Source organism: Citrus sinensis, chromosome 3, assembly GCF_022201045.2.
Source record: "Citrus sinensis cultivar Valencia sweet orange chromosome 3, DVS_A1.0, whole genome shotgun sequence".
In the NCBI taxonomy this organism is placed as follows: Eukaryota; Viridiplantae; Streptophyta; class Magnoliopsida; order Sapindales; family Rutaceae; genus Citrus; species Citrus sinensis.
Window position 1 is genome coordinate 28,039,061 of NC_068558.1, and position 26,865 is coordinate 28,065,925.

At 33.2% G+C, this 26,865-nt stretch overlaps 4 protein-coding genes across 5 annotated transcripts; 2 read left to right on the forward strand and 2 right to left on the reverse strand.

The window, feature by feature from the left end:
- The first annotated feature begins 502 nt into the window (after positions 1 to 502).
- Positions 503 to 4,549, forward strand: LOC102629948 (wax ester synthase/diacylglycerol acyltransferase 5-like). The gene is made up of 7 exons (XM_006478368.4): positions 503 to 863; positions 1,780 to 2,358; positions 2,735 to 2,801; positions 2,941 to 3,050; positions 3,147 to 3,353; positions 3,634 to 3,756; positions 4,199 to 4,549. Exons 1-7 carry the CDS (start codon positions 630 to 632, stop codon positions 4,352 to 4,354), a joined length of 1,476 nt encoding a protein of 491 aa, XP_006478431.2. The 5' UTR covers positions 503 to 629; the 3' UTR covers positions 4,355 to 4,549.
- A 7,070-nt stretch (positions 4,550 to 11,619) lies between these two features.
- On the forward strand, positions 11,620 to 16,153 carry LOC102630244 (wax ester synthase/diacylglycerol acyltransferase 4-like). Its single transcript, XM_006478369.4, has 7 exons — positions 11,620 to 11,970; positions 12,289 to 12,894; positions 14,050 to 14,116; positions 14,734 to 14,846; positions 14,942 to 15,148; positions 15,264 to 15,386; positions 15,776 to 16,153. The coding sequence occupies exons 1-7, from the start codon at positions 11,830 to 11,832 to the stop codon at positions 15,950 to 15,952; spliced, it is 1,434 nt and encodes a 477-aa protein (XP_006478432.2). The 5' UTR covers positions 11,620 to 11,829; the 3' UTR covers positions 15,953 to 16,153.
- A 398-nt stretch (positions 16,154 to 16,551) lies between these two features.
- Positions 16,552 to 17,153, reverse strand: LOC102630546 (molybdopterin synthase sulfur carrier subunit). The gene has a single exon (XM_052437376.1). The coding sequence runs from the start codon at positions 17,151 to 17,153 to the stop codon at positions 16,836 to 16,838; it is 318 nt and encodes a 105-aa protein (XP_052293336.1). The 3' UTR covers positions 16,552 to 16,835.
- Positions 16,552 to 25,733, reverse strand: LOC102631057 (probable LRR receptor-like serine/threonine-protein kinase At4g36180). Of its 2 annotated transcripts, none has more exons than XM_052437374.1 (3): positions 23,954 to 25,733; positions 22,250 to 23,735; positions 16,552 to 17,194 (listed from the first exon to the last, which is right to left on the reverse strand). In XM_052437374.1, exon 1 carries the CDS (start codon positions 25,695 to 25,697, stop codon positions 24,261 to 24,263), a length of 1,437 nt encoding a protein of 478 aa, XP_052293334.1. In that variant the 5' UTR covers positions 25,698 to 25,733; the 3' UTR covers positions 16,552 to 17,194; positions 22,250 to 23,735; positions 23,954 to 24,260. The 2 variants fall into 2 exon arrangements, with proteins under 2 accessions (XP_052293334.1, XP_052293335.1); XM_052437375.1 differs by having other exon boundaries at positions 22,245 to 23,735.
- Positions 25,734 to 26,865: the final 1,132 nt, after the last annotated feature.

A 26,865-nucleotide genomic window follows, 5' to 3' on the forward strand; every position in this document is an offset into this window, starting at 1 on the left:
AACAATTAAATTACCAATCCAAAAAATAAAATAGAAACAAAAAGAATATTTATTAATTTTTGTGGAACACTCAATTGAGGGGTCAATATATTAATTTTCTTATTAATGTCCGAAAAATGGTCATTTAATTTTTTTGGACATAGGTGAGTTTCTACAAAAATTAATATATATCTTTTTTTTTAATTTTATTTTTGGGATTAAATTGATAATTTAATTTTTTATTAATGTAAAAAAATTATTATAAAAATGTAATATTGTAATAATAAGCTAAAAGGAACAAAAGATAATAGACAGGAGTATCGACAATTTAACAATAGAGATATTTTGAGGTATTTTGAAAAAAATATAAAAACTAAAAAGATTCTAACCTCATAATACAAGACTAGATGAACTTTTACTCGGTTTATAAGGCTGGACAATTCTCAACTTTAAAGATAGTTTTTAAGTACAAGTTAGACATTTGAACTGTGTGCACGTTTGCCTATAAAAGGAGAGGCAACTCATTAACTTGAGAATTCATCCTCACACATCAAAGAAGAAAACACTACCCAGCCTATATATTACTTCTTGTTCTATTTCTTTTGCGTTAATCCTTTGTATAATTGCCTTGTTAGCTATATTAATCAAATATGCCACATCTTAAACCAATCAAAGTGATTTCAGTTGTTGATGAAGAACCCACCGTATTGCAAAATAGAGAAGAAAATCAACCCTTGAGTCCAATGGCTCGTATGTTTCATGAACCTGAGTCCAATGTCTACATCGTTACCATGATCGGCTTTAAGTCAAAAATAAACCCAGAAGTTGTCAAAGCAAATCTAGAGCATTCGTTGCTTAAGCACCATCGTTTTTCTAGTTTGCAGGTAAGAGCTGTAAACAAGACCAAAGTTATGTGACTTGCAATTAATTAATTAATTGCATTACATTGCATCTACGTAGCCAGTCCTTAGTTTACTAATTGAATTGCCCTGCAAATACCTAGTCCTCATTGGTAATTGCAATGCATCTAACTAGTCCTTCATTAGAATTGTACAACTGCATTAATTTATAACAATAATTGTTTGTACAAATAATGCACCTAATTATTATTTAGTGATGGGCATCTTTCACCTTATTCTTAAGGTTTTTAGTTCAAGACTTGATTACATTATGAAAATATATTTTTCAAGTGAATTTATTGGTTAGGCTTTAGTTGTGTGTTGTCAAATCTATTTATCTATTTTCATAATTTTCGAAACTATTCAATATTTTTTTTAAGATAAAAAAATGTTGAAAGTCCGAATTAATTTTTTGGCATCATACCTTCCCAAAATTCGAACATGGATGAGGGCAGTCTGTGTTATATTGTGAAAGCTTAGTTGGAGTGAATTTATGGGTTGTATTTTAATTGCATGTTGTCAAATCTATTTACCTACTTTAATAAGAGTTTCAAGCTTTTCATTTTTTTTTATCCAAAAATAGGAAGATGATCAAAGTTCATATTGATTATTACCCCGCCAGAATTTGAATTCATATGAGGATTCAAATTTTCGGTATATTATTGCTCGATTTGATTTTTTAGCATCTTACCTCCCCAGAATTTCAAATCAAACAACCTAATAAAATTGTTTGAAAATAATTCAACGAGGCCCTTGGGGCAACTCTTTTAGAAAATCTAACGTAAGACTTAGTAACCATATCGTCGCAGCTGCTGAAATGTTTTAGGGTTTCCAGCCACAAAATGAAGAATAAAAATCTGTGCACGAGTTGAAGCTAACTTTTTAGTTGATACAATGGCAGGTTGTGGATGAGAAGATTGAAGGAGGGCTAAAGTGGGTTCCAACAAAAGTGAATTTGGACGACCACGTTATAGTCCCAAATTTGGAGCCAAAATTAATTGATTCACCAGACAAATTTGTGGAAGATTATACCTCGAGCCTGAGCCAAACTGGGATCAAAATGTCAATGCCAATGTGGGATCTCCATCTCCTCAACATTAAAACTTCGGATGCTGAATCTGTTGCGGTTCTCCGCGTGCACCACTCTCTTGGTGACGGAACTTCTCTCATGTCTCTTTTACTTGCTTGTTGCCGTAAAGTTTCTGATCCAAATGAAGTACCCACCATTCCTTCGGTTACTAAGAAAATTGATTCCAATGGTCACTCCAAAGGGTTTTGGCCTTACTTGTTGTTCAAGTTATGGTTGTTTTGGAACACTCTTGTTGATGTTGTCATGTTTATTGCGACGGCATTGATGTTTGTAAGGGATACCAAAACGCCCCTCAAAGGTGAACTGGGAAATGGTTGTCTTCCTCGGCGGTTTGTTCATAGATCAGTCAGCTTGGATGATGTCAAGCTTGTGAGGAATGCGATGAACACTGTAAATAACTTACTTAACCTTTTAATTATAGAGAGAATTACACTTTACTAACTTTTATAAATCGTTTTAACTTGTTATCAGGACCCTGATAAATTTTTAATTTCTTATTTCATTCCTGAAAAAACACACGTACTGCTGAAGGATAAAAGTTACATTTTAATAAACAAATTAACTATTTTTATTTTGTAGAGGTTATATAAAAAGGCTACAATAGTTTATTTTTTATAATTGTTTAGGTCTCTATCAATATTACATTTTTATTATCTATATAGAACTTATTGACTTATTCATACTTAAAATCTAGTTCAAAAGTTAAAAACTTATTGACATAATTTTGTTTTTTTCCGTTGATTTTTCTTCTGGGTTATTTTTGTAGACGATCAATGATGTTATGCTTGGAGTCACCCAAGCAGGCTTGTCTCGGTATCTCAATCGGAAATATGGTGAGTTTCAAAATTTCTTCTTATATCCTTGAAACCAATAAGGTATTTTCTTTTTGGAGCGACATTTTTTTTAAATCAAATATTGTTGATTTTAAAGGTATCTTATAGCCCTGAGTAATTTGCAATGAAATAATTTTAGGCCAATTGAATATTATTAACGGTCTATCGGAAAGAAATAACAATCTTCCAAATAATATCCGTCTCAGAGCAACATTTTTCATGAACCTTAGGCCATCTGCAGGGATTCAGGTAAGCATTTAATTCAAATACCTGTTTTACATAAAAACTTTGGTGTTTAGTCTCTTGAACTCTGATATCTCATGTTTAATTTTCTATTATAAACAGGAGTTGGCTAATATGCTGAAGAAAGGTTCTAAAGCAAAATGGGGCAACCAAATTGGTTATTTAATTTTTCCCTTCACCATTGCATTAAGAGATGACCCATTAGATTACCTTCGAGAAGCAAAAGTAGCAATGGATAGGAAGAAAGCTTCTCTGGAGGCCAGTTTCTCATATTTTTTATCCAAATCCTTTCTCAAGTTTTGTAACAAGGTAAGATTTTAAAATATGGTTATCCGGTACAAACATTTATATATTTTAAGATACAAATTTGAAATTAATTAGACAATTTTATTTAAGTGTATGTTAATCTTATCATTAACAGATGATGCTCTCAAGTCTCAATTTATATTTTAAAACACGTGAACATTAGAGAAGAATTCTTTTTAAATATTCTTTGTCTAAGTTACTACCAGAGTTGATATTCCATAGCAGTGCTATAAAAAAAATATATGTATAAATCTTAGTTATGTACTTTCAATAATATGAGCAGGCAGCTAGTTTTCCATCAGAAACAACATTGTGGTTCTCAAACGTGATGGGGCCCCAAGAAGAAATAAGTTTATATGGCTATCCAATTGCCTATGTTGCTCCTAGTTGCTGTGGACAACCCAATGTAAGTATTATTTGATTTTATGCACTTTTATTACTGAATTTGGATCGAGTTTTGATTTGAGTTATTCTAATTATTTAAAATTTTTATGCTACGTGTACATTTTAAGATTTAATCACGTGCATATTCTTATTTAATAACTATTCATTGCAATTTCATAAAAATTTAAGCAAAAAATTACGTCTAATACTGAATTCAAATCCTAATTTACTAGCCTAACTTGCTCAACCTTGTAATATTCAACTCCTAGAATTATCTATGTAACAAGTTCTTAATTTGCTTGAGAATGATAAAAATAAAAGCATCATATTTCGACGAGCAAATGTTAATTGGAAATGCACATCAATCATGTTCATCCTATTTTAGCATACGATAACTTTTCTGTAGAATTATTTTGACTAGCGTCAATCATATGACACTAATCAATAACTTGTATTAATTGTAGGGATTGATGATTCATGTGGTAAGCTATGCCAACAAAATGACCTTCGTCTTATCAGTTGATGATGGCTTAATTCCTGATCCACATCAGCTATGTGATGATCTTGAAGAATCCCTCCACCTTATCAAAACTGCATCATTGCTCAAGGATATTAACTAAAAGTTAATTATTAGCCCAGTATTACTAGATATTTTCAGTTCAATAAGATGCAATTATTGCAATATTTATGTACTTTTTCTGATGCAAATAACTGAAGAGGGGAGAAGTGCGATAACACTGAATCTCTTCTACTTCAGAGCAATGTTTGTATGATGATGTCTAATGAATGGAATTAATTTGGTTTCGAAGCTTACAGGTCGAGTGTGCATGTTATTCATTTTAGGTTGTATTATATAAGTATGTCATGAAATGAAATTGATTATTATTATTTAATCCACGTGAATTGCGAACTTATATTGGAGGGGTTACATACACAAAGTTAGGATACAAAGTTTGGATCTCATGCGATGTAACATCTAATGTGTTATAATTATTTCATTACTGATGGAATATAAAATCAATTATTGCTTAATATATGGTAGTCAATAACTGATGACACTTCATTAGGATGATAATTTTGTTTCCAATAGCATTCAGCAATAATAGTTATTGAATTAGAAAATAGAAGAAATATACGTTCATATTAGCAATGAATGGATAAAAAAGTCGATTTCACTAGCCGGAATAGTTGCTAATTAATCATGCGGTAGGAATACTTCATATACTCTCCTGAGTAGCTCAAAATTATGCCTCGTAATTAGCCAGAATTTTGCTCAACAGATCAGTTCATATCACCAACCAATTTAGTGAAAGGCAATTAGGGGTGGGCAAGGGCATAGTGGGGTTCGGTTTCATATTCGGGTTATCAACTCGGAATGGGCCAGCTGAAGATTGGGCTTTTGCCCAGATTTTTTTTTTTTTGTAGCTTTCTAACGCCAATTTTGTTATTTGTAGATTTATTTTAGGGTAATTCTATTGTCGTCTAAAATCACAAAATAATTCATAAAATGATCAAGCAGCAAACGTTCCCTTCCAACTACAGTCATTAAAAGAGAAAAACTAAAAACATAAAAACAGAAGGTCTAAAAACATTTACCATCTAAAAGATTACGACAAATCAAATGGGTCGCGTTAATAAAATCTTTTATCAAATTTGACGAATGGGGATGGGTTGATGTTTTTATTATTGAAAGATAAATAAAAATATGTTAATTTATCTAGGTGATAAACTGAATTAACCCTTAAAAAATACAATGTAATTTCAAAAACTTTAATTTCTTCTCAATAAATATATTTTCTTCAATATTTCTCTTTGTATGTATCTTTTTGTTCATTTGATATTATTACTACTGATCGATCACATGATTATTTGTTCTTTTCTCTCTCTCTCTCTCTTTAAATTGTTTCAGTTTCTAAAGACCAACCTTTTTCTGTAGCAGAAATAAATGCAGCCTCGAAATCCATATGTAAATTAGAGTAAAATATACTCTAAATAAATGAGAAAATAATCCACTATTCACCACTGATGAAAATTAAACTCCTTCCATTAAAAATGGAGGATGGAAAGTGATACCCAACTAAGAGATGATTCTTAAAATTGTTCAACTTTTAAATTTTTTTCATGCTTTCGTCATCGTGTCGTCATCGTGCATAGCCGAATGATGAAATAAAGGTTTGAAAATTCTCGCAGATAATGAAATTTTCCATGGAAGGGGCAAGATGAAAAGGAATTTATTACTTTCAACTACCTATCTACATCGATCTTCTTCTAAATTTTTACACGTACAAATCTTCTCCTAAATTAAATTGATTCATCAATTTTTTCATGAAAGGGGCAAGATGAAGACATGTTCCGTTGTTGTGTTAAATGTTCTCGAAAGCTCCACGTTTTCAAACTTGAGCCGCAACGCCATTATTTAATGCGCAGCACTTATTGTTAATCCATCATGAATTAATGCTACAATTAAAATGACAGTAATTCTATACACACTTTAAAGTGACATCTTAAGTGATGTGTCATGTCTAAGTAGATGATAAAATTTGATAATTTGTGAAATTATTTATTCAAATATTTTATTATTTCACAAATAAGTGCTACTTGAGAGATGCAATATCCGGTGATATCAATTGAAAAATACAATAATATTACCCCTAAAATTATATTTTAAAAAGCCAAGGACCTAGATAGTTGCGTTGCCAAAAAATTAAATCAACAAGGGTAACAATTTTGACCTACATAAAATACAAACAAGAAAGAAAATAAATAATGTGTGTGTATGTCGGGCGTGCGTGCATATGTGTGTATTCTCTTATCTAAAATACAATAAGGTTTAGGGTTCGAAACCCATTTACATATATGTGTATTATTTATTCAATTTTTGAGGTAAAATTTAAATCTAAATTTTTAATACATTTTAAACTTAATTTAATTAGTCCAAAGGAGACAAATTTATAATTTAATTGAGCTAAAAAAAATGTCCTATGGATTTTATGGGCTAAGCGTGGGCAGCCCTTAGTGGCTCTGCCACTAGATCTAGTAACTTCGGCTTTTCAAACAAGAGGGTGTCAAAGGAAAATTTTGACAAAATATAGGAGGCTATATATGGTATTTATGCCTTTTATTAACATTTATCATCTTCATAAATTTATTCAATCTAAATGTAATGACATGCTTATAAAATTAGGATACAAATTTTGTATCTCAATAATGATGTACCTTTTGACATGTACTTATTTATTTCACTCACCAGAGGTGAAGCTCAAGGTGGGCTAACCCGGGCTGATTTTTTGAAAAAAAATAATTATAATTTATAAATTTATCTTAATAATATTTATAAAAAATAAAAACAAATCTAATATTGATTAATATTTTTTTACATTGTATTTTTATAGTTTTATGGTTAGATTTTTACTTTGTAGTGTGCTTAATTTCATTTGTATAAAATAAATGTTTGAGAAGTAAATTTCATTTTTTTAAAAGATATAGCCCACCCAAAAATATATCCCTACTTTCATATCGGTAGGTAGGGATCCAGCTATGTTGCGTCATGGGTTTGATACCCCACTCCTTTGTCTTATAGCGAATGAGCCTTTAGATTGGGAAGGAAGATATTTAACGGCCGAGATTTAATATTTAGAAAACTGGTTACCGGCTGAAGACGTAACACCTGTAAATCGAAAACAAAAAATAACACTCACGTGTAAGCATCATTTGCAATTCTTCCCACGAATGAAGTTTTGCAGGTGATGGTCGTCGGCATTGTTGTCTTGAAACTATTTTCGGAAAGCTGTGATGGAGTATTGAATATTTATTAGTTAGGTTTTATTATAGTAAAACAAGGTATTCACTTATAGGGTCAGTATTTGCAAAGAATATAGGGTTTTTATCTGCATAATTGGGGATTTATTTGCTGATTAAGTTAGGTTGTGAGATTAACCATTGTCGTCAGTTCTAGGCAATTGGGTTGGTATCCAACAGTGGAATACAACCATTTGAGTCGTGGCGAAGTAAAGTGAGCAAAGATATATTGTGCAAAGTCTGTGTATATCATATAGTTGCAATTTAGTATCAATTAGCGCTTACCGAGTGCCTTCTTGCGGCGTTGAGGTATGTGTCGATGATAGAAATTCATATTTCGCTTTAAATTTGTGTCCATGTGCATAATTATTTGATTATGGTTGACTAGGTAGGCATGAAGAAGTGTAAATGGGCATAGGACGTTAGGCTTGGTTGCAAAATAGAAATTGGCAGAAAGAAGTAGAAAATGACAACATATTATGTGTTGAATTCAGTTGACCATGTTTTGCCACCAATGAAAAGGTAGAGTAGCTCCACTTGTCTTGAGGAATCAAATCATCACCCTAAGATAATACCCAACCATTAATCCTTTCCTAGGAGGATTACAAATACGATAGATTATCTTGTATTTTACAAAATGCACTGACATTCATACTCCACTTTTCCTTTGCTGCAAGTAATCATTGTTCTGTCGCAGGCATAGGCACCTCTGTTCGATTACCTGAACGCCCCTACTAGGAGCAGCAGCAACATTGGGGATACAATCAGTAAGATGTCGTTGTTAATTTCATCATCCTCTCTATGGAAAATAGTAAATGACCTTTCTCTTTGTATGCCTTTAAATGTGGATTCGCCAGTTCAAGGTTTGTGAAAAGATATGTTCTAACTTGCGCCATATATAAGTCCCACTCACAACTCAATGTATGGACCCCATGAAGTTGTTTGCAGAGTTCATGGGGAGATTTTACAGTTCATTGAGTTCGACACTGCTGTTGATAGTTTTCAAATCTTTAAACATCGGTTCTAATTTTGTACTATTACTGGTATCGAATATTAGATGGAATCATTTTGTGTATGTTTTTGGATGATACTTTATGCAATTCACTACTTATTGCCTTCATGTCCTTATACCCCAATCCTGGTCCTATCTTCACGTTCAGACATTTTACTGCTTCGATATTTATCAATTCCTCCCCAATTACAAATACAGAAGGTTTGTTTGTTTTTGATCGTGTGGTTGTTCAATATATTTTTTTCCTTTACAATTTCATTCTCAATTTTTTCATAACAATCATCAAATTCACATTTGTTTCTTGTCTCTTATTCGTCTACTTGTTCTCCATTTTCTAACTACTTTCCTATGGCAGGATGCTCCACTTATCTGCAACACCTATACTAACTATTATCCAACATCGGCAGCGTTTTGTTATCCCCTCCCACAATACATAATTCCAATTTTATTGAGCCTTTCAACTTCATCCACAATCTCTTTTTTTTTTTAACTTCTATTGTTGCTTTTAAATTTTGGCTTTTCAATCACACTGCATTCTGTTCCTATGGCATTCTTGTTACCACAACTGTACAATCGGGATTACTTGTTTCCATGGCCTTCTGTTTCTTAGCCCAGTCCTCTATATGAAACCATGAACACTCATGTAAAAGTGATAAGTACATGCACAAACGAGTATTAAACTTATTAAATGAAGATGACCGGCACCCAAATTCCCCCCCTCCCCCTCCCCCTCCCCCCCAAAACAAAAATATACATATATTCTAATCCTTTTTCACACCTACAACAACATTAATGAATGAGATTATTCATGTTTTCTATTTTTAGTGATACTAAAACTCAAATAATAAGTCCGCTCTTAATATATCATCAAATTATAGTTATTTTGTTTTATCCTATTTCGTCTCCTTATATTAATAACGTTTGGATTCATAAGACATATTATGTACGCTGATTATCTCTTAATTTGAAACATTAACCTATCTTCTTAATTGGATTAGATTACGTGTGAAACTTATATGAACGAACTTAGTTTTTTCAACCATACAATTTACATTACATGTGTTCACATAAACAATTATACAAACTTTCATGTTGATTATGACTTACACGTTTGAAGGGTAACCTCGAAAATAAATCCCAATTAATCTGATAACTTCTTGACCGACTTAAATCATCCATGTCAGATAAACTTCTTTTCTTTTACTGATATCAATATGCACAACTTACCTTGATCATATTGTTTTCTAGACTAATAAATAGAACCACGGACACAATAATTTCAACCAAAAGATGGGTAAATAGGTTATTTGCTTGTTATTTTTCTCTATAATATTATATATATATATATATATATATATATATATATTATTTACGTATTTCATACAATAAAAATTAATACCGCTAAACTAACTTATATTTCTTACTTTACTATTCCATTTCTTTCCTTTGGATATGTAATACAAAGGCCTCAGTGTGTATTCCATAGTAAACGCACAACAGTAAAGTTCACGTACCAAGAGGGTTATTGTCTTCTATAAAATTACAATGGAATTAAGTTGGATATGTTCATCTTAGTACGAACAACTCACTATCTCCATTTATAACTTTGCAAAGTATATCTGTATGTTAGACTACATTCACATGACAAATCCCTCTATAATTAAATTCATTTTTCCCACAATTATCTACGCTGAAGAAACGCATCACCTGATTATTTTGCAAAAGTTGCCAACATAATTATGGCAAATTTTGTGTCAATCTTACTCCGACCAGTACTAGCACACTTGCACGAAGTTGTTTGCAGCCATTACTTCCATATATCGGTTTGTTATTGGATTAAATGCATAAGTTGTAAAAATACGCAAAGGAACTTATTATGTATGCTCCCTTACCAATCCTGCTGACCGGCCCATTACTTGCTTCTCCGGTTGCTCTATTTCTCTACGTGTTTTTTTCCTAAACGTCCAATTAAATCCAACGCTGACTTAAGTAAATGACAAATAAGTGGGGTATGATACTTGTGATGTAAAGTAGTTTTGGCCCGGTAGGTAGATATATATATTGTAAAAATCACGTAAAATCAACATAATATTCTTAGATGCAAGAATTATCTAAAATATTCATTGTTTATTTCACAATATTATAACTTTTCTTTTATATTGTAACTTTAAAAACTTTTCTATTAAAATAAATTTAATTTTTAATAAAAAATTTTATTGACAACCAAACAACTGTTTTTTTTTTAATAAAATATCTACTTATAAAATTTTCTACTAATAAAGTTCCACTTGAATGAGCTATGCTTGAACAAGTGTGCCAAATAGACCCTAAGAGTTAAAATATTATTTCCTACATCTCTAATAATACTAAAAATATCTCAATTTAATTTATTTATTTACTTCTTAGGTCAATACTGTTCTGCTTTCAAAAAATCAATTTCTGATTTTGCAACAAATGAACATTTTGGATTCTGTAAAGGGGACAAAAAAATTGCCTTGCAATTTTAATTCTTGTCCCTTTATAAAATTAAATGGAGGTTGACAATGGGGATGCTCAATTTCTACCTGAGCATAAGAATCAACAGATGGAGACAATAACATGCGAACACTTGTTTTTATATTTATTGAGTTGATGTTTGCTAACTTGACTGGACTAATGATAAATAAATTTAATGAATATTTTAAAAATGATTATAACAATAAACTTATTGTCACAATTAAATGCAATCCTAAGACTCCACTAAATACAAAATAATATTAAATACTAGATGAATTTAATCCTATTATGTCTTCTTAAATCTAATCTAATCCGACGTGACAAACACATTCAAGAAAATAAAGGTGATTCTCTCTAATGTTATAACAGGGACAATGAAAGGACTGACGAATGTAAATGCTGTCAAGGGTTATCTCTACTTCCTCTTCTCTTTGATTTTTTATTAAGATTTTTATAGTTCATTCATTCAATAATAATACTAATAATAATAATAATGAATACAAAAGTACAATACATATATGCATACATGCATGCGAGGCATATTGTGCTTGCCTATAAAAAGCAGATAACCCTTGAAGTTGAGAATTCATCCACACATCAAGTGAAGCACACAATTTAGCCTTGTTTTTTCTACATATCCATTTCTGATTTCCTTTATATTCATAGATTTTGAGATATTTTCAGCCATATTGAGAGAAAATACAACTTCCAAAACCAATCAAAGTGAGTCCAATTGTTGACGAAAATCCCATATTTGAAAACGGCAAGGAAGATCAACCCTTGAGTCCAATGTCTCGTTTATTTCATGAACCCGAATCCAATCTATACATCGTTGTAATGATTGGCTTTAAGTCAAAAACCAACCCAGATTTTGTGAAAGCAAATCTCGGACATTCGTTACTCAAGCACCATCGTTTCTCTAGTTTACAGGTACAAAACATGACCAACAAATGATCATCTCCAATAATTATGGTATTACAACTTTTTCATATATATATATATATTCACTTTTTCTTGGATATATTCACTTTTTCTTAAAGGCAGAAGATCAACTTTTTAATCTCTCTTTCACCACCAGAGTTCGAACTCAGTTAGGCATGGGCACGTTCGGTTTAAATTCTTACCGTACGTGTGAAGAAAAAATATTGTTATTGATCAATAGATGAATAAATTGAGTCGGCGTTAAGCTCAAGCCAAAACTTAGTGTACTAGACATATCTACGTAATTTTTAATTGACATTATGGCAGGTTGAAGATGAGAAGATTAAAGGAGGGCTGAAATGGGTTCCAACAAAGGTGAATTTGGACAACCACGTTATTGTCCCAAATTTGGAGCCAAAATCAATTGATTCAGCAGACAAGTTCGTCGAAGATTATGTCTCAAACCTAAGAAAAACTGGAATCAAAATGTCCAAGCAGCCAATGTGGGATCTCCATCTCCTCAACATTAAGACTTCGGATGCTGAATCTGTCGCCGTTCTCCGGGTGCACCACTCACTTGGTGATGGAACTTCTCTCGTGTCTCTTTTTCTTTCTTGCACTCGTAAAGTTTCTAATCCTGAGGAATTACCCTCCAATAGTATTCCTCCGACTAGCAAAGAAGGTGATTCCAGAAGCTATGGCATTAAAGGGTTTTGGCCATACTTGTCCTTCAAGTACTTTTGGTTTGTCTTCTCACTGTTTTATAACACGCTGGTTGATGCTGTGATGGTTATCGCGACGATATTAATGTTTGTAAAGGATAGTGAAACTCCCCTCAAAGGTATCATGGGTAAGGCTTCTGGTCCACGCCGAACTGTTCATAGATCACTCAGCTTGGATGATTTCAAGAATGTCAAGAATGCCATGAATACTGTAAGTAACAAGAGAGAGCAGCATATGTTGTTCTTGTTTATTTATCTTTATATTATTCGAAGAGTAAGTTTGATCAATTACTTTAGTGGCTTTTGATTTTGCGCGCCAATCAAAAGTTACATACTGATATTAGGAGCCATATATGCAGCGTGCATGCACAGTTCTTTGACAGGGACACAGAAAATTGGCTGAGAATAATTCTTAGGCTAACATAAGTATATTATAAGTATGTGCGGCCTTAAATTTATAAGTTAGCTTTTTAGTATTGGTTTTTGTCTATTAGCTTCTACATATATATGGTAGTATACTAAACTCATGTATTAGTGGGCATACCTTCTATAGGACCAGGAACCAAACAACAAGATTAAGCGGCATGCGATGGGTTGGGAATAATTCTTAGGCCAAGTGCATATGCTTGATGCAAAACCTCAATCATAAGCTTACTTTTTAGAGTTATACACATGAGTTTTTTTCTTTTTTCCCTTTCGCTCTCCCTGCAATAACTAATTTTTCTGATCATGCTGTTCGGCTACTCTATTTTAGACATTGTTGTTGGAAGAATGACACTTTAGTCCTTACAAATTATTCTTCCTACTTGTAATATACTTAATGTTAAAAAGAATATATATATATATAGAGAGAGTAATTTTCTAGTTCAGGATTTTAAAGTGCAGGAAAAGTTTAGAAAAGTTTTAGAACCGTGGGATTTAAGAGGTTTCAAATTTAAAGCTCCTAAATCGGACGATTTATGTGTTTTCTTAAATTTTCCTACACTTTAAAATTTCAGATTGAAACATTTTTATATGTGTGTGTATTAAAACAATAATAAAAAATAATAATAAATTGTTAAATGGTATCTGTGACTTTTTAACTAACATCTTTATTAGTTCTAATTTGGGTCTCATATAATTAACTTTTTGAATGTAAAATATAGTATTTACCCTTCAACGATATGTTTGATCTTAATATTTTAACGTCAAAATAAAATTTGATGTGGAAAATTTATCAGGAACCGAATGATAAAAACAAATTTCAAAGGAGATAAAAGTACATCTCTTTTGCAACTTTCCCTTAAAGAAACTGGTGCTTTGGAAAAAAAATTCCCTTCTTTTTTTTTTTAAACAAATCTTATTACCTTGTATTTGCTGTTTGTAGACGATCAATGATGCTGTGGTAGCGGTCACCCAAGCTGGCTTGTCTCGGAACCTCAATCGGAAATATGGTAAGGCGTCAATTCTCTTCATAATAATCTTGTTCGATCCAATTAATTTCCGTGAGCGATCAAAGTATTTTTCATACTACAGTCATTGCTAACAAATTCATTAAGGGACAATGATTTTTTATTCCTTCTCACAAATTGTTTTTATCACTCGATCAGATCCTTTTAAAAATTTTTAATAACTCTAATTAATTCTAATGTCAACAAAATTCAAAAAAATAGTGCACCATGAAAAGAAAATGTTGTATTTTAACATATATAATAATTAATTATTTGAAGAATGTACACAAATTATACTAACCAATCAGAATGTCAAAATGTCACATCAATACATTGAAAATGTACTTTCTTAGTTAATTTTTCCATTCCGAATGCCCATATTAATTTTTTCAATCCTAACCTCTCTCATAATTCAGACTTAGGTGCCGGCGTAAGAAAATTACTTGAAATCTTATAACATAAAAATTTTAAAAATTTTATGAGGGACCCAAGTAATAACAAAAATTTCTAATGGATACAAGAGATACCAAAGCGTGAATCTTCCTTCTACTAGATATTTCATCAAATATGGTTAATATTAAAGCCGTCTCAGCTCTGGTTTATATTGATATATATTATAGGTGAATTGTTGCTGGTTAATAAGGGAGCATCAGAAAGAAACAATAATCTTCCAAAAAATATCCGTCTCAGAGCAGCAATCATGAAGGACCTTAGGTCATCTGGTGAAGTTCAAGTACGTACTTTTTATCATCGCATGCAGAAGATGCATTGATTCTACATATTATATCCAATTTTTTATTGTTTGCCCTTTTTTTTTTTTGTAAACAGGAATTAGCTGATACTGTGAAGAATGGTTATAAAACAAAATCGGGCAACAAAATTGGCTTTGTAATCTTCCCCTTCAGCATTGCATTAAGAGATGACCCATTAGATTACCTTAGGGAAGCAAAGGCAAGAATGGATAGAAAGAAAGCTTCACTGGAGTCCGAATTCTCTTATTTATTATCTCAATACACCGTAAAGTTTGGTATCAAGGTAACTAGTAATTAATTACTATGCTTTAATTTAAATACGGAAGCACTATAGCAAACTATCTTAATTAATTCAACTGATTAATTAAATGGTGTTAATTTTCAATGTTGATAAGCAGGGAGCCAACTGTCCATCCAAACCAACATTGTTGTTCTCAAACGTGAAGGGACCTCAAGAAGAAATAAGTTTCTATGGCCATCCAATTGCCTATGTTGCCCCCAGTTGCTATGGACAAACCAATGTAAAGCATCTTCCCAATTTTAGATTTTTATATAGACATTGACAAATTTAGATATGTAAAATCATAATACAACTAGTCGATCAAGAACATAATAAGCCTTATCCCTCTAAAGAAACATCGTGATAGAAGAGAAAAAAAAGGGGGGGGGGGGGGGGGGAAGTTCTTTAAACCGCAAGGATTTTTAACTAATCAATAATCAATTCAATGTAACGTTTTCATTCTTCAGTGCTCTCCTCTATAAGATTTCATTTCCTTGTTTACATTTTTGTCTTATTTTCTTTTCTTCCCAAGTTTACTTCCACAATATCTGAGAAAATTTGTGCACAATTCTTTCGATTGGATCTAACGGGAGATGATTATATTTATAACTTCTATTTTAATAATTGCAGGGATTGACGATTCATGTTGCAAGCTATGCCAACAAAATGACCTTCATCTTATCAGTTGATGATGACTTGATTCCTGATCCACATCAGCTGCGTGATGATCTTGAAGAATCTCTCCACCTCATGAAAAATGCAGTCATTGCTCGAGGATTAACCAAATCCAATGCTTCTGATTACTAATACTAGAGTGTGGCCAAGTATTCCGTTCAAATACCTAATTACTGCTGGCATTAGTTATCGAAATCAATAAAAATAATAGAACAGGGCAGAAGGGTGTAATTGCTCTACTTCTTATATATATATAAGAATCATACAAAGAAATTTGTGTTACCTGATGATGGCTCTAAATTTACAATAAATACCTAGGAATTTTAGAGCTTGCGACAGCTATATAATTGGTTACTTCAAAGTTTTTTTTTCATATAATATTAAAAAATTCAATTTACTTTTTTTTTAAAATTATAATTTAAGTTATTACATTCATTAAACTATTAATATTAGGTGTTAATGGATTGGGTAAATTAGTTTTGATGATTAAGTCCAAATCTACGCCTTATATAATGGGTTGTAATGGGTTGACCCATTAACAATTCGACACAAAAAGAATCCACCTTACAACTATTTTTGTTGTGTAGATTCGAATTGTGTTCATGAATCGTATGATTTTTTGCCAAGTCTACTCTGCAAACCTAATGTTAGGTTTGGATTACGGTTAAAGACATGCCAAATAAGAGCAGGAAAGAGACAAATAAATAAATAAATTCAAGTAAAGAAAGAGCTTGGAGATGAGCAAAGTTTTCATTTCTAGAGATAAACATTCTTATTAAGTGTACATGCATATCCCGTGTCAAGCACAGAACGGTTGTATTCAAGTTAAATCATCTGCAACAACGGAGAAATTGCAAAAAGAAAAAGAAAGCCAAAACACAACCAGCACTAGTATATATACTGGCTGCATTACAGTCTTTCATGAAACCTCTTTCTGACAATGTTTGTCAAGATACAACATGTATATTTAGCCACAATTTCTTTACGGCTTTTCTGTTGGGATAGATGAAAAGATTTAGCCACCACTTATGGGAGGTATAATGGCTAATTCATCTTTTTCATTAACAATCACAGATGCATTTGTGTATTCCTCATTTAAAGCAAGAACCATGCATCCTCGGATCTCTTCTAAGTTCGGAAACCTTGCAATAAGCTTATTCAAGCAATCTTGTGTGGTACTACCATACGACACCTCTAGTGGCATATCGGTCAAGCCAGTTAAATCTCGAGCTCTAGCAAAGAACAATACCTTTATCTGAATAGAGGATTCCTTGTTGTCAACAAGTGCAGAATCCGAATTCCCAGTTTTAGTTTCTCTTTCTGTGACATCCATCGTAGAACCAGGACATGGGTCAATGGAAATGCATCATCTGACTGCAATTATAACACAACTATATCAATTTGAATCTGATGACACATATAGTAAATTTCAGTCTTTGAAATTGATTCAATCACTAACAATGATTGAAATCGAACCAATATATAAAGACTGAATTAATTTTCTCAAGAATACCCAATTCTCAACACAAGATTTGATTAAGAACCAAAAAAAAAAAAAAGAGAAAACAATGAAGAAAATGCCACCAGTGTATATTGTGATCCATTCAATTGCGTAAATGGCAACATGCATGGGTGAAAAGCAGCAATAGAACTTTGCTAAGATCCTGTTACAATGGAGTCTCTCCCTTACAGATATTCAATAGCACTCAACCTCAGTTGATTTAAATAACAATAAAGGGAGAAATCGAATGCTTTTCTAGGCTTATTCATCAGCCTTGCAAGCTGATAACAGGGGATGTCACTACTTACTAACATAACCTAACTGGTTTCTTATTCTGGTAAATGGAGCCCACAAGGATCTTATAGCAGCAGCTATAACAACTAACCCAGCCTTTTAACCACACTTTGAACAGATTTTGCATTGTATTAAACAATAAACATTTCAACGGAAAACAAAACTATAACATGAAATTAAAGGGAAGAATAATCAATTGTTTTCTCCTTATGTCTAGTGTGGATGTTCAACGAGATTTTGTTAACCAAAAATTCAAAATGAAGCAAATAACGACCTTACAACTAAAAAAAATTCAACTGCTTACAATGAAGCTTTGCTTTCTATTCTCACAGTGGTTAGATCCTCAGATAAGATACTAAACCCCAACTGAAAACCTTTCAAAACCTCTCAGTAAATTTGAATCCATCAACATGAAATCCTCACTCTTTGTGGCAGAAAGGTAAGCTTGTAGCATACCAATGCATCAAATAACTACGATAATGTGCATTACCCAGGAAAAGCTAAATAATCTACAGCAGCACACTGCGATTTGTAAAAAGCAGCTCTGATGTTCACGAGCACTTGAACGGACATCATTCCATGTCTATGCAAACATCGTAAAAGCAAACCAATTGTCATCAAATTGGTATATAATATCTACCTCTAAATCAAGCTACAGCACAAGCTCAGTAAATGAAGGAACCCAAAGTATTCTGTTGAAAATAGCAGCCATGACCAGTCAACAGCTGACCTCAGTGACACATTGGCATGCCACCTGAGCTACACCCATTTACGGTCAGCCGATAAAAGAAATGACATAAATTCAATGAGGTGGCAAAACAGTTACACAGAGAAATATCAGCATATGGGAATGAATGGATGATGATTCTAGAAGCATTATATCATTGGCTAATGATTTACGGATTATTTTGTTTTATCTGAAATTGTTATCCTTAGCTAGCTGTCATTTTGTTCTTTTATGTATATATAGACGATGGCCTGTAAACATTATTCATTCAAGTTATATTCAATACAAAGCCTCTGGTTTTCTGATCTGCTTGCTCAAGAAAAGCAATTCCTAAGGAATTTAAGTTGGTATCAGAGCCATCTTTAAGCTATGGCAAGCAGCAGCAGCACACAAGCAAATGTGAACCAAAACGCTCAGATGGGCAACTTGAATCAAAATGAAAATCAAAACACCTCTCAAAACATTGAATGAAATTCGAGTCACAACACACCTTCACCCACTCAACACATCACCAGCAGCACATATGTATTCACAACTCCCATTAAGCTAAATCAAAACAATTTCATGCTCTGGAGATCACAAGTGATTTCCAGCATTAGAGCAAATGAGCTTGAGGGTTTCATAGATGGCAGCCATGTCTGCCCTCCTAGAGTCTTTATAAACCTTGGACAAGATCAAATAATAGTTACCACACCTAACCCAGAATACCAAGTCTGGAAGAAACAAGACCACATTCTCCTAAGTTGGTTGTTATCTTCACTTAGTGAGGAAGTTTTAGGCACCGTGGTGGATTGTTCCACCTCCTTTGAGGTGTGGACAACTTTTTCCGATCAATTCGGTGCAAGAACTAGAGCTAGAATTTTACATCTCAGAACACAAATCCAGACCACCAAAAAGGGCTCACTAACCATTCATGAGTATTACTCTAGAATGAAGTCCATATTAAATGCACTTAGGGCTGCAGGGAGTAACATGAGTGATGATGACTTTATTATGTGTGAATTTGCTGGTTTAGGATCAGAATATAACTCAGTTGTAGCTAGCATAAATTCAATGCAGGAAAGTCCCTCACATTCTGAAGTCTATGGCATGCTTCTCAGCCAAGAAAACAGAACAGAACATAACCTAAACTCAGGGACTATAGAGGCAAACTATGCACAAATGAGAAATGGGAGAAGGAATTGGAACAACCATAACAGGGCTGGAAATCAACACCAACCTGGCATAGTTTTCAGAACCTCTGGCAATGGATCAGGTAATGGTCAAGGAAATCAGAATCCTCAGGACAAAGGGAAAGGCAAGGCTGTGGGTGATGATGATGGTTTAAACCCAAAGGGGCCTTGTCAAATTTGCTGGAAAATGGGACACACAGCTGCTGATTGCTGGCACAGATTCAAAAAGAATTATGTGCCACAACCAAGCCAAAGGAGAGAACCAAGAGGTGCATATGTGGCTGCAACTGATGGTCAAAGCAGTGGAGCTTAGTACTTGGACAGTGGTGCCACAAACCATGTGACAAATGCCCTTGGTAACATAAACATCAACTCTGAGTATCAAGGTAATGAAAAATTAACTGTTGGAAATGGTGAAAAACTCTTGATCTCTCATGTTGGTAACTCTATGCTTTCCACTTCAAATCCACATAAACACATTGCCTTGAATGACATATTATATGTGCCAAGCATCACTAAAAATCTCATTAGCATTTCCAGATTATTGCATGATAATGATATTGATATTGAATTTAAAAAATCTGTGTGCTTTATCAAGGACAAGAGACAAGGGAAAATTCTGGTGAAATGAGTGGCTAAAGAGGGGCTTTATGAGCTGTTGTGCCTGCCTACTCACCTGAGTGGGAACAAAACTCCTTATGCTGCTGTTTTGTCTTCATCCTTTATGCCTAAGTCAATAAATTGCATCAGCAATCCAGTGTCTATGCTGTTGTTTAATTTGAGTAGTGTCAAGTTAGCAAATGTTAGTGTTGAGTCCTCTGAAACTGATAGATCAAGCAATGATGCTTTGAGAGACATTGATCTTTGGCATCTCAGACTAGGGCATCCAAATGAGTCTGCTCTGAAAAGCATCTTGTTGTCTTGTAATCAGTTCAAATTAAACAAGAATTCTGTTCTTTCATTTTGTTGTGCATGTCAGTATGGAAAACAATCTAAACAAAACTTCAAAAGCACAGAAACTAAAACCAGCAAAGCTTTAGAATTGATTCATGCTGACTTATGGGGACTAGCACCAATTCCCTTAAGTCATGGACATAGATATTACATATCTTTTGTAGATGGCATGACAAGATACACCTGGCTGTTTCCTTTGACAACAAAATCCCAAGCTCTCAATACATTCATCATCTTCAAAAGTCAAATTGAAAACCAATTGAATATGAAAATTAAAGCATTACAGATAGACATGGGAGGAGAGTTCAAACCATTTAAACCATTTCTTGACAAAGAGGGCATAGCATTGAGACAATCATGTCCTTATCTACATGAACAAAATGGCAAGGTTGAGAGAAAACATAGACATGTGGTAGAAACTGAACTCACATTGCTAGCACAAGCTAAAATGCCATTAAAGTTCTGGCAAGAAGCCTTCACTTATGCCACCTACATTATCAACAGATTGGCTTCACCTGTTATTGGAAATAAAACCCCCTTTGAACTACTTTACCATTACAAACCAAATCACTCACAAATCAAAGTATTTGGGTGTGAATGCTATCCATTTTTGAGACCATATAACAAGCACAAGTTTGATTTCCATACTGCCAAATGCACACTGCTAGGGATAAGTATAACTCACAAGGGATATGTTTGCATGCATCACTCAGGTAGAATATATATCTCTGCAAGTGTCAAATTCAATGAAAGCTCATTTCCTTTTTCTAATGACCCCAAGTTCAGTAGCCAAGAGTCCACAAATCAGAGTGATTTCATTACTCTTTTAGAAAAATTTCAGGTCGTGTCATTCTCTTTTGATACTCCTCAAAACACTCAGTCAGCAGCTGATCAAAGCCACTCTCTTGAAACTTCTGAAACTTCAGAACAATCCCAGAACCTTGACCAAGGTAAGACACAACAGAATTTGAGCACTGACATGATATCAAATAATCAGTTATCCTCACCTCATTCAAATCATCAGCCTCAAGCAAATTACCAACCTTCATCCCTTATCACAGCACCCAACACAAAAGGAGTTGTACCATCACATCCTATGGTAACAAGATCTAAGGCAGGGATCTTTAAACCAAAATTGTACCAAATCTCTACTCAACCACAGACAGGATTACCCTCAAACACCTCAGAAGCCTTAAAAGAACCAAGCTGGAAAAAGGCAATGGAAGATGAGTACAATGCCTTAGCTAGCTGTCATTTTGTTCTTTTATGTATATATAGACGATGGCCTGTAAACATTATTCATTCAAGTTATATTCAATACAAAGCCTCTGGTTTTCTGCTCTGCTGGCTCAAGAAAAGCAATTCCTAAGGAATTTAAGTTATTCAATTCATGAAACCATTCAAGACCAAAAATTAATCTACTTGATTCCATCTAAGAGCTCTTATTCATTAAATATTGAATTATGCACGGTGCATAGTATGAGACATCCACAACTCAAATTGCAGTATTTGACTAACAAAAAATATTGCTCAACAATAAATCAAAACATAGAATAATTCCAAAATGGTGAAACATCAAGTACAGAGAAACAGAGTGAGTTATCATTGAATAATTGAAGTGTGTTTCGTTTCTTCTTTACTTGATCTGGATATTAACCATATCTCTAATACCCAGAAAGCAAAAAGGCAAAGTAAATCTAAGAAACTACAAATTCCATGTTTATAAAATCGAACTAAAAACAAAACCCAGCAGAGAAATTTTGGAAAGAGAGTTACCTTACCTGGCACAGGGATAGAAGGTCGCCGTGCTGGGATAAGTACGAAAATACTTGCACGGTGGGCTGTGGAAAAGAAGACGACGAGAGAATTAAAAATAAAAAACAAATTATAACGTGTGAAAAATTAATTAAGAAATTCGCCCTTCCATATATGTGAATGGTTGGGCAATTGTGGGTCAAAGCGTAGATGAAGAGGATTGATAGAGTTGAAATATATTAATACTGATAAATTATTTATTAAATTCGAAGCACAACGATATAGTAATATAGTTAAAATAAAATAAAAAAGAGAAAAGGAATAAGAAACCCGCACAATAATAGTTTAAAAATAATTTTAATTTAACTTTAAATGTATATAAATAAGGAGAAGAGTCGTTTTAGAATTACGTAATTATATAAATAAAATAAATGATTAGTAAATAGGTACGTTATTAATAATAGATATATTACTAGTTATAACTTCTTATGAGACAATAAGAATTATAAGAGACGAAAAATTATTTAGTAGGAAGGTATAAGATTATTTTAATGAATATTCACATAATTATGATAAATAAACAATATATAAAGTATAATAAAGTTATCTTGAAAGTTTTTCAAATAAAAATGATAATTGGAAATTATCTGCGAACCACCAGAATTTTATCCAATGTACGTGAAATCGTCCAATACTTGCTGTTATTTCAATTGAAAGTGATCGATAATTTCATTTTTTTGAGTGTAATAAGAAAAATTTTTAATTTTCTTTTTCTTTCTCGCTCCTCACTAATCATTTTATCAGTGATAAATTTCTTGATAAAAATCAATGAATCAAATAAATTATCTCTAAAATTATGATGTAAAAAGTTTTAGTACGAGCCTAAAAAAAAGTCAGATAATTTTATCAGAATGTGTTTTATTTATTATCAATAGATTGTCTCATTAATTGAAGAAAAATTTATAGAGAGTTTGAGAAAAATAAAATTACATGTGTGAGTGTGGTAGCAGAGAAAATACAAGAGTTTTTTTTTTTTTAAAGAGAGAAAATATAAAAATTTAAAGTGAGATAAAATAAATGTGAGATCTATTAGAGTATTTACCATAAAATGTAATTATAATAGAGGAGGGGTTTTAAAAATATGGAGGGTCCAAATCTTTTTGAAAATCTGTTTCATTTCTTACTATTAAAAAAACTTGTGGGCCTATCTTATACTTTGAAGGATAATTTATAGCCCATGGACTCTATTTTTGTCTAAGGACAAGAAAAACCTTTTCGAGACTTTCTCATTTGCCCCACCGAAGGCTTGACGCTTCGGCCCCTAGTGGCAGTGGGCCTGAGCTGGGGAGATATAGGATTATTTTAATGAATTTTCACATAATTATAATAAATAAATAATATATAAAGTATAATAAAGTTACCTTGAAAGTTTTTCAAATTAAAATGATAATTGGAAATTATCTGCGGACCACCAAAATTTTATCCAATGCACGTGAAATCGTCCAATACTTGCTGTCATTTCAATTGAAAGTGAATAAGTGATCGCTAATTTCATTTTTTTGAGTGTAATAAGGAAAAAAAAAATTATTGTCAAACTTGTTGGGCCTTTACCTTGGTCGGGCATGGATCAACCAAGTGACCAATACTAAATGATTCTACCTTTCTTTTTATCATTTTTTTTTTTGAAAAATCTGTTTCATTCCTTACTATTAAAAAACATTTGGGCCTACCTTATACTTTGAATCAAGAAAAACCTTTTCGAGCCTTTCTCGTTTGGCCCACCGAAGGCTTGACGCTTCAGCCCCCAGTGGCAGTGGGCCTGAGCTGGGGCTAATTACTGGAAAAATATTAATACAATTGAACTGACATCAGCCGGGTTGATTGATCAAAAGATATAAAGGTTGCAAGTTGAAAACAAAGACTGATTTCAGTGGTTATTCTCTCCAAATGACAATAGTCAAAGCAATAACATAAACGTTGAGGGACCCCTGCAGCTAATTTCCTTCATACACTCACTGCTCAATGATGATGAGTCGCTTACTTCCCACAAACGCACTTGCATGACGATGATGGCAATGGAGGACCACAGAGACACTCGTTGCCCACAAAAGCACTGGCCGGAAATTTCGTTTTTGGAATCTCACCACACAAATTATTAAAGCTCACGTTCAATTTATCAAGTCCTGATATTGCCTTTGGCAGTTTCCCGAAAACCAAATTTCTCGACAAATCCAAGACCTTCAATGTCTTCACAATCCTCAAACTGTCCATGTTGAACTTCAACTTGCTGCCTGAGGCCCGAAACTCCACCAAGTAATCTGTCCGGTTCAGCAACTCAACCGGACCCCCCGATATTTCGTTTTCGGACAGATCAATGTAGTCGTAAAAGTAAGTCTGAGCCGGCTTCCAGTTGTTCAGGTTCATTTTGATTCCGCATTTGGCCAGCTTGAGAGAAAAAATAATCGGAGATGAAGTGACCCAACTGGGAATTTGTTGGAGATGAAATTGGTTGTATGACAAGTCAAGCGACTCAATTCCTTTAACGTTCATTACAGGAAATGGGTCTGTGAGAGAATTGTAAGCGAGATTGAGATTGAAAATCTTGGTGAGATTGCTGAAACTCTTTGGCAAAGTTCCTGAAAACTGATTCCAGGAAAGATCCAGCGTGTCTAGAGAATGGAATTTTCCGAGAAAATCTGGGACCTTTCCGGACAGGACATTGTGGCCTAGCTCCAGATATTGCAGCTGGGGTGCCAGTGAAGCTATTGATGTAGGAATATTCCCGGAAAATTTGTTGAATGAAAGTTTAAGAAATAAAAGTTTTTTGAGTGATGAGAAAATATCAGGTATGGCTCCAGAAAGCTGGTTGTGCTGGAGATCTAAGTAAGTCAAGTTCTTGAGCTGGCTGATTCCGTTTGGTATGGCTCCTGTTAGAAAATTTTGGCCAAGTTTAAGCTGAGTTAACTGAGTTAACTGGGAGATTGAACTTGGTATTGGGCCAGTGAACCGGTTTCCGGAAAAACTCAGAGCTTCAAGTTGGGTTAACTTCCCAATGTTTGCTGGTATTTGACCCGAAAGCTTGTTGTTTTCGATGTAGATGTACTTCAATTCGGGCAACCCGGATATAAAGTCCGGGAAATTACCCGAGATGTTTCCGAGATCCTGCAGATATATCCCGCCGAGATTTTTGACTTTTACGAGACTTGACGAGATTGTACCGGATAGGAAACTATTGGGCTTCTGGGGTTGCCCATTTAGAGATAAACTTGTGACACGGTCACCGGACAAGCAAGTTATGCCCGTCCAAGTGCAACAATCGGTACCGGGTTTCCATGAGCTAAGCATGCCCGATGGGTCTTGAGTTATGGCCGATTTGAAACCCGAGAGACCCGATTCATCGTCTGGGTGGCACTTTGCGGCTGATGAGAGAGAAAATGAAAGAAAAATGAGAGGAAAATAGAGAAAAAACTTCATTTTGATTTTGAGAATGAGAATGGATGGAGAGATCTGTTGATTTAAATGGGTTATTTATAGGATTCAATGATTTTGAGATCCGTTCCGTCAAGTTTGACCAAACTATCAACATTGCACGATTTCTATCTAGAAATATGAGGATTGATATTAAATCATTTGGACTCTAGTATCTTTGTAGCTTTTTCAATATTTTTTGTTGACAACAGTATGCCACTTGCACTTAATAAAGATGGGATAAAGTTGTCCATCAAATTCCAGAATTTAGCAATGAGAAAGGAAGAGGGGGCACTCGTTAATTGGTTGGCTAACATCTCTCACCTCTAACGTAGCCGGGCGGCTTTAGATATTTGAAACCGAATTGATTATTGGTCAATATGAAAATATTATCGTGTGATGTATTTATTATAACAATAATTTTATACTTAGTTAGGATATTTAATTTATATTTTAACTCATGTTAATTGATTGAAATGATAGTTAATCATAAATTATATTATTTTTAATTTAAATAATAAAATTTTATTAATAACATATCATATAAATTAAATATTTCAACTGAATTGACATGACGTCACTCTGATTAGTATGTATAATTGAAATTTAATTACTCTCATATTTCATGTCACGCTTTTAGCTCATGCAGCGTAGCGCGCTCGAGCAAGTACCATACTATTTAAGTGGAAAATTAATGATAGGGATTGATGCCTTTAGTCACCATATTTTATGTGGAATATTAGGATTCCATAACTGTCCTTTGTAATAAAGTTTAATAGAGACAGACCACATTCGTCTAGGTAACAAATATATATGATAAGAGACGTTTTAACATTATTTTAAATAAATATAATTTTACTTGAGGATAAGAGCTTCTTTAGTTTCTATTAGTGTCTGTTTAGTTCTTCTATTTTTAAAAGTATCCTAAAACATCTTTATCGTTAAATTATTGATTCCTACCATTATTTTTTGTTCCTCTTGATTTGCTTTTACAATATTAGCTTCTAATAATAATTTTTTTGAACACTCATATAAAAAAAATTAAATTACCTATTTAAGCTAAAAAATAAATTAAAAAAGAATATATATTAATTTTTGCGGAATCTCACATATATCCAAAAACCTAATATTGGAAAAAAAATTAAATTACTAATTTTTTTGACATTAATAAAAA